At 31.2% G+C, this 8847-nt stretch overlaps 1 protein-coding gene across 1 annotated transcript; it reads left to right on the top strand.

Annotated features, from left to right (window-relative positions):
• Positions 1 to 3793: 3793 nt before the first annotated feature.
• LOC114367132 (lectin CPL-like) lies at positions 3794 to 4922 on the top strand. The gene has a single exon (XM_028324237.1). It carries the CDS (start codon positions 3825 to 3827, stop codon positions 4740 to 4742), a length of 918 nt encoding a protein of 305 aa, XP_028180038.1. The 5' UTR covers positions 3794 to 3824; the 3' UTR covers positions 4743 to 4922.
• The last annotated feature ends 3925 nt before the right edge of the window (positions 4923 to 8847 follow it).

Raw genomic sequence — 8847 nt, 5'->3', positions numbered from 1 at the left:
AAGTGACACGCCTCAAGTGTGGTGTTTTCACCTTATGGCTACTAAAGAAAGATCTTGCTATCCTAGGTTAGGGTCTTCTATCGTGTCAGATCTTACAAAGGCTGGGATTATAGACGTGAACTTTGGGTGGGGCAAGGCTTTGTATATTTGAATAGAAAAAGGTGGTTTTGGGGCCATGCCTGAAGTGAGCTTCTATAATCCATACACTAACTCTAAAGGAGAACAAGGTAGGGTGGTTCTGATTTGCTTGCCAGAATATGCCATGGAGAGGCTTGAGAAAGAGTTGGACATTATGCACACTCATGTTATTAATGTCCAATATCTGAAGGATGGTAATAATTAAGCAAATACCAATTAGCATGCCTTGTGTGATGGTAAATAAAATATGTAATGTCTACCTTAATAATTAAGCCTGCTCTATGGTTTAGATTATACAACTTGTAGTTCAGCAAAACAAATACTAATAACAATAATATGATGATGATATATGAATTTATAAAATATATATACCTAGTTTTGATTGGAAAGTTAGCACTTTCCTTCGAGAGCATTCTCTCTTTGAATTTAAATCTCATTTTCACTTTATTATATTCATTGTTTCTTTTCTTTTTGTTACAATAATTGGAAAGAAAAACCAATTAAACAAAAAAAAATTAAGGACTAAGTAAGGCTGAAGATGGAGAGATTATTAAATAGTTCAAGAACACCACATGTAAATGGTGCCAACCAATAACTATAGGAGGACATCCGTGTATTCAGGTTTTTTAGTTTATGAGGAAAAAAAATTAATAACATTTGATTATGTGTATTGCAAAGAGAACTAGAGATTATTCTGGATTTTGTTGCAAGGACCACATGATAATTTATTCTGACACCTGTCACATCCGGGAGCAACAGAAAGGCCATCTCTGAGGGGGTTGTATCCAAAAAATCATCAGATGTTCATTACACCTGGTTCCTATCTTAGTTAATCTGGATGGCATAGTGGTTTCCTTCTTGAAAAGTGTGAGCTAAATGACAGTACAATCATTCGGGGTGAAAATAGCTTTTAAGGATGGATATTATAGTGTGGTTTCAGTCCTCTTTAATTTGGATATAAGACACCTGGACCATTGTCGACTGTTTTTCATTGGATATACGTGGGCTGCTGATGAAAAATGAACAAAATTTCAAAGAATTGGTGACAATGGTCTGTTGGGAAAATTGGAAGGATAAAATGCGAGTGTTCAGCAATTCCAGTCACTGTAGGAACTGGGTTATGCTTACTGTTTTTGCATGACTGGCAGAGATTTTTTTCTGACGCCTCAGCTTTTTATAGTTGGTAACCTCAACACAGCAAGGTGCATTGAAAATTAACATTAATGATGCAAGATGATCTTGATCCAATGGTTATGGGCGGGTAATAATAACCATTCTTCATCTCGTCACTGTGTGCCTTATGTTTCCCCAAAACTAGGTTAGGATAGGGGAAGCATGACTATTATTACCTGTTCATAACCAATATATATCAATAATTAAGATTTTAAAGGAATTAAAATTAAAAAATATAAACCTACAAGAACTATAAATAAATAAATAAACTTATATGAATTGAATTTAAAAAATATTAACTTAATTATAAGAACTAAAATTAAAAAAAATAAATTTATAGGGATTTAAAATTAAAAAAAAATGTTAATTTATGTGAACTAAAAATATATTTAAATTTAAATATGTATTAGTCGGTGAAGGTTGTAGCATTACCATTGAATTCATTTCAACGTCATGATTATGTTGAAAGAAAAATGTTTAATAGATACCCAATGAATTCAATACCTAAAGAGAATTGTAGTCATAATAAGATTTATAGTGTGATATGAAGAAAGAAATAAAAAAAAAATGAAAGGTATTGATGAAATATTTAAAGTAAAGAATGATTTTTTAGGGAAATATAAAAATGTTAGTTATGTACTTTTTTTTCATTTTTTTTCATTCTCCTTTTCTTTTCAGGAGTGATATTTACATGGAATTGATTATTGCACACCTATCTTGTTTAACATAATGTATAATTTTTATCAAATATTTTTTTTATTTGTAAGAATTGAAGATGATACTAAGAAGTTTATAATATTCATATATCATGGTGAATCAATTGAACTAGATTTATTTGTATATTTTTTAACAAATATTAAAGAACACGTTAATATTATTAATATTTAAAAAACATACACTTTTATTGAAAAATATTTAGATTATATTATATTTTTTATAATACTTTTTAACCAAAAAGTATTTAAGTCTTCGATTTAATACGCAGTAATCAATTTTCTATCAAAGTGACTCATTTAAAATAAAGTAATATTTCTATAGGTACTATAGGTTCAAGTAAAGAATTAGACTCAAATCTTTTGTTAAGAGATATAAGTATCAAATTAATATTGTGTCGATAATTTTTATTATTATTTTTCTTTAAATTATACTCATATAATACTAATATATACGTTATATGTTATATGTTAGTTTATTTTCTATAAATAAATTAAAATAGCTATATAATTTATAGAAGCTCCACTCTCTTACTCCCGTGGTATAAAAGAACCCATAGTAATGCATGTGTCTTCAGCAAATCATAGGCAAAACCATCAAAGTGTCCCGTGGTTAAAAAATTCCAACTAGCAGCAAAGTGTTATATGGATATAAAATGCAGCAAAACAGGGGATTATGAAAAATGTAAAAGGAAGTACACCGATTTCTCTGCAACTTGATAATGCATGTGACACAATTGGCACCCCTGTGAAACAATATATTACCACAAATATATTGATAGGATAATTATAACTTACTTTCTATATCTTATAGTTCACTTTTCGTATCACATGGCATATTATGTTTATTATTATTTTTCTCTATTTTTTTTCTTTCTATACGTATCCTTCCAATCCAATCCAATCCACCCAAAAATGGAAGCTTTTAACATTATTGAGATTGGTACGTACAGAAGCAACAAACTGGCTCGGCTCCCACACCATTCGTAGGAGTGGACTTTGTTGTCGAATGTTAGCATGCATAAATGATTGGAAAATAAACGAGAGAAAAGGATATTTGGAATTTCAATATTTAGGGAATGTTGAGTACTATAAGAAAAGAATTTTTTTTACCATATTCTTAAATTTATTTTGTTAATTCCAATTTAAATTCAAACTTTGATACATCATATGAAATCAATAAACATAAATATATCGATAACTGATAGAACAATATGCAAGGACAATTTTATCTATTTATTTATTTTGTAAAATCCAATTATACATTCACTATTTAATTATGTTCTGCACATAACTAAGTTAACTCAAGATCACAAGGTAATTTACATTTTAACTAGAAACTTTTTTTAAAAAAATATCGCTATAGTCACAGAACTCACGAAACTGAGATCCTCTAATTAAAAAGCTAAAACTATTGGCCATTTCATCAAGTAGAAACCTGTTTTTATAAGGTAGAATAATTTATTTAATGAAAACATATATAGTCTAAATAGCTTCATATCTTAGTATATAATTATGTTAGTCAAACTTAGGATAACATCCCAATCAAGGTTTTGAAATATTAGTTGTGGTCATGATTTTGTATATGGTGGTATATCACGGATAAATACAACCAACGTGATTTCAATTACAATTGCAAACAGTTGAAATTTTGATGTTATCCTCAAAATAATAATGGCAGACCATTTTTCAAAACCTTAATTCCAATACTGGCAATCCATGCTACCAGTATAAATACATAACAAGGTTGTAGCACTAAAAGCACCAACCACTGAATTATTATTCATTAATTTCAACACCATGGCTATATGGAAAACCAACAAATCCCTTTCTCTTCCTCTAATGGCCTTCACAATGGCAACCATGTTCCTGATGCTGCTGAACAGGGTGAACTCAGCAGATTCACTCTCCTTCAGCTTCAACAACTTCAGTGAAGACCAAGAGGACTTGATCCTCCAAGGTGATGCCACCACTGGTGCATCAAGTGAGAACGATAAGAATGTGTTACAACTTACCAAGTTAGACGATAGTGGGAAGCCAGAGTTCGGTAGTGTGGGGCGAGTTTTGTACTTTGCCCCAGTGCACCTCTGGAAAAGCTCTCAACTAGTGTCAACCTTTGAAACCACCTTCACCTTTAAGATCTCATCAGCATCACCTGACTCTGTTCCAGCTGATGGTCTTGCTTTCTTCATTGCTTCACCTGACACTACTCCTGGTGCTGGTGGCCAGGACCTTGGTCTCTTTCCTCACCTCACTTCTCTCAAAAACTCTTCCTCCTCTCATCACAGAAAAGTTACAAGAATTACTGGTGTCAAAGATCTTGCATCAGAGCCGGTGGTTGCTGTTGAATTTGACACCTTCATTAACACTGATATTGGGGATCCTGAATATCAACACATTGGAATTGATATAAACTCTATTACTTCAGTCACAACCACTAAATGGGATTGGCAAAATGGGAAAACAGTCACTGCACAAATAAGCTACAACTCAGCCTCTAAAAGACTAACTGTTGTTGCTTCTTATCCCGATTCTACTCCCGTGAGTCTCTATTATGACATTGACCTCTTTACTATCCTTCCTGAGTGGGTTAGAGTTGGATTCTCTGCCTCCACTGGTGGTGCAGCTGAAGCAAATACCCTTCTCTCTTGGTCTTTCAGCTCAAGCCTGCAAACTAATCAAATCCAGAAGGAGGACATGCATGGTATTGTGATGTAATATATATAAAGCCAAGTGGCTAAATGTTAATTTACGTGTCCCGTCTATGATATATTTGCATGCGAATAAGAAGTAATGGACAATGTATCTAGTCCTTTAGTTTATGCCTGTGCTAATATATATATATGATGTTAACTTGTTTATGTTCTATTTAGTACATGCAACATCTATATTTATATATGTTAACTTGAGCTTACTCTTTTTTAGAGTTTGATTTTTTATATATTAATAATTCAAAGATTTTTATAATATTAATTAATTAAAAAAATATAATTTCAAAAAATTTTAATTACATAATAAATTATAATGTAACAAAACCTATAATATGAATATATTATGATTAAATAGTTTGTTTTTACTGTAGGTGAATATTAATAAAAACTAACATTGAAACAAACTAATATTTATTTTATAATTGATGACTCGGTTTTTTTTTCTTTTCTTTAATATTGGCTTTTCCCGTTTCATCCCTCTTTCTGCCACCACAAACCTTCACCCGAAGCATGGCATGGCTCCCAATCTGCAACCACCGACACCATGAAGTTGTCCTTCGTGGAGACTAGATGACAAGTAAATAGCAGTTATAGAAAGCTGACAGCTAATAGAGACATTTTAAATTGCAACTAGCATGGTATAAAACAAAATTAAAGTAAAATATATTTAACAAATATCAAGGCTACTGGCTATTAAAGAACCCATCCTAGGCAAACTTAAAACTAGTTGCCGTGTTACTTCAGAATTTTGTTAGAGTTGCCAAATACATCAATACTTCATTAATTTAAGGTCACATGAGCACTGGCTAACTTCTAGTTTTGAATTTTAATTTATATATGTGCTCCACAATACTTTTAGGAGGTTGGAACTTTCATCCTGGCCCTTTGTCTTGGACTTATAGAGCTCTTAGAGAGAGAGATGACGCCTACTCCCAGCTGGATGAGTGTGCAAGATCCCTAATTTTTTTCTCTAATACTTTTTATAATGTGTGCTTGAAGTATGGCCATGGAGAGAAAGGACTCAATTGTTACGCATTTTGGACTCAGTTTTTAATCTATTAAGGTTCAATTTCAATCTTTATTATCTAAAATAAAAACATCAAAATATAATTAAATAAATAAATTTTTGAATAAAATTTAATATAATATAGAATAGATATAATATCTTTCACTCTAATATTCTAAAATTTATTTTCTTGAATTTAAAATTTAAAATAAGTGAATTAAATTAAAATGTAATAGAGAAAAATATGTATAAAGTATTTAAATAAAAAAAACCGTTTTCTTTACATTTATATATTTATTGTTTACTTTGATTTAAAAATTTTATAAATATTTTTCTTTGTAAATCTATACAAATTATCCATATATTATACTTTCATTATATTTAAATTAATTATTAGATAAAATTTTGGGATGAGAAAATTAATTTTAAAAAATTGAGAAATTATAAATACTAAATTGGATTAATTAAAACTAAATGGATTAAAAAAACACCAATTGGTGGAATAGTTTTTTTTTATGTGCCAAAAGATTGATGAGACGGTTTCAAATAATTAAAGTTTAAGTAATACGAAAGACAGAATCACATTATGAACTATATATGAAGAAAGTTGATTAGTTTTATTTAATTAAACAGTTTATAAAACCTAGACATTACATCTGATACACTAAAAATTAATTAATAGTGAAAAAATTAAACAGAGAATCAGACAACTTAAGAACTTTAATAATATTTAGTTTATTGCTAAGACTGCAAGAGAATAATAAAAAAATATTGTTATGGAAGACAATATTAACTGATTGATAAAAAAATGCAGTTTTTTTTTTGGGAAATTGATTGATACATGCAAAATTACACCAACTTAATGTTTATAATTTCCTTGACTTGTGCTTTTGTTTCTTTGTTTATACTTTTTCTGCTCTTATACTTCCATTGGTACCTTAGTGGTTTTGATTTAATGTTAAGGTTGGTGACAATGAGGGAGATTGTGCTGCTCGAGGTGTCGATCTTTTTGAAAGTATTGCAACTGAAATAATCAGTTCCATGAGCACAATGCTGTAAAATTGCAGGCAAGTACCTGAATTACACCATTTTGTCCCTTTCTTGCTTACTTTTTGGAAGAAGAAAAAAAAGTCACCCATTGTAATCACTTTTGAAAAGTGTGACCTTTTAAGAAGTATAATAAGTTTGGTGATGTCTTTGATTTCTTGTGTGGCTTGTGTTTCTGAGTTTCATTTTGTCGATTATGTGGCATAATTTATGGTACTTCTTTGTCAATATGTGCTCTGATTCGCTCTATGCTTTTTTTTGAAGTCATGGTAATATAATATTATATTCACCCAAGTTATTGTTTGATCCTTTGTAAGACTTTCTGAGAACAAAGGCAGGTCTTTATGTGCGAGATATGTTGTCTAAAGTTGTACCTGCAACATTTTACACAATAAGTTCTTTTTCTAAGTTGATATGGCGGAGTGAACAGTCATCTCCAAAGAAATCACCAATTTACTCGAGGTAGGAGTAACACCAATTTCGGTCCTTTCTACGCATTTTGATTCTAATACTGTTTCTTCTGCATTAAGTGACAGCCAGGAGCAGCACACCTCCTGGGAAATTCACTCTGGTGTCAACTCCTGTAACTCTTTGCAGGAAAGCATGTTGTCTTGCATGGTATCAGAAAGAGCAGATTAAAATTTTTTATACAAAAAATTGTTGGAGGTGAATTGAAGGAAGAGGCTGCTCTTGGGTCAGAGGAAAGACAGGAAAAAAAGTCAAGTTTGTCTTTAGCTGACTTAACAGATTTGATCCTTTAAGCTCAACCTATTTCTTGATCATTTTTTTATCACTAATTGAAATTGATTGATTTAAACCTTAAGGTTTTGATTTCAGCCTATAATATACTTTTGTTGGTTAAGTTGATAACTTCCCAATGCAATGACTATATATGTTTTTCATCATCTTATCTTTCGGTTCTCATGTTTAATGTGGGAAGAACATGTTATTTCGTACTTTTTCAATATTCTGAACTTGTGAAGCATCTTGAGAGTTGAGACCTTAGTTAAAGTCTTGGTTTGGGGAAAAATAAAGGAGCTTCTTGCTTGATGTTTATTCATATATAATCATAATCTTGAGGACAAAATTGAATAGAAGTGAGATTGTTGCACGCCAAGTTCCAAAAGAACTTTAACCCTTTTGTGTGATTGTTAAATTTTTTTCAACACTAGAGTTCTTTTTTTCTTGATCAAGTATATTTCTAGATACTTTGACATTTTTTGTTTAAGTATGCATGGCTTCGAAAAAATGATCTGAATCACTAACATTTCATGTGTTAGATGGATCTGGCCAAATCAATCAGGCAGGAATTGATCATTAATTATAATAAACTCATCAACGCGTTACTAGCCAAAGGTAACTCTCATTATCCATGTGCAGCTGTTACATTTCTATAATTTAGTTGTGAATACATAATAAAAGTTGCATTCCATCAACAAATGTTGTCTACATCTTGAGAGTTCAGAGTTATAGTAACATTTATGATTGCTTGATCCCTACATTTTGTAGGAATTGAATCATATGTGACTCTATCACTGGGACCTACCTCAAACCTTGGAAAACAAGTATAAGGGATGGCTAAACACTTCGATCATGTATGAAATATACTTCTTCGTTTTAAACATGATTTTTTACATTACTCTCAATTCTGGTAACAAGAAAATATGCTTATAGCTATGAGATTCTTGTAAGCTACAGAAAGTACTTTGCAACTTATGTCGAGACATGCTTTCAGAAATTTGGGGATAGGGTGAAGCATTGGATCACATTCAATGAGCCACATACATTTTCCACCCAAGGATATGATGTTGGCCTACAAGCGCCTGGTGGATCTCCATTCTCCTTCACTTGTTCTGCTTCTAAACCTTACATTGTTGCTCACAATGTCCTACTCTCTCATGCAACAGTAGCATATATATTTATAGGAAAAATATACAAGTACAGATGTGCTCCAAGTGAAATTATAGGGAGGATCACTAGGGGTAGCTTTTGATGTCATTTGGTATGAGCCACTAACAAATACCAAAGAAAACAATATTGATGCAGCTCAAAAAGCACA

The sequence above is a fragment of the Glycine soja genome, chromosome 9 (assembly GCF_004193775.1).
Source record: "Glycine soja cultivar W05 chromosome 9, ASM419377v2, whole genome shotgun sequence".
Taxonomy (NCBI): Eukaryota; Viridiplantae; Streptophyta; class Magnoliopsida; order Fabales; family Fabaceae; genus Glycine; species Glycine soja.
The sequence above is the reverse complement of the archived record's forward strand: the minus strand, read 5'-3'. Positions and strand labels throughout refer to the sequence as shown.

What these genes read in the sequence shown, in the direction of transcription:
- LOC114367132 (XM_028324237.1), top strand. Translation starts at nt 3,825, where the DNA reads ATGGCTATATGGAAAACCAACAAATCCCTTTCTCTTCCTCTAATGGCC.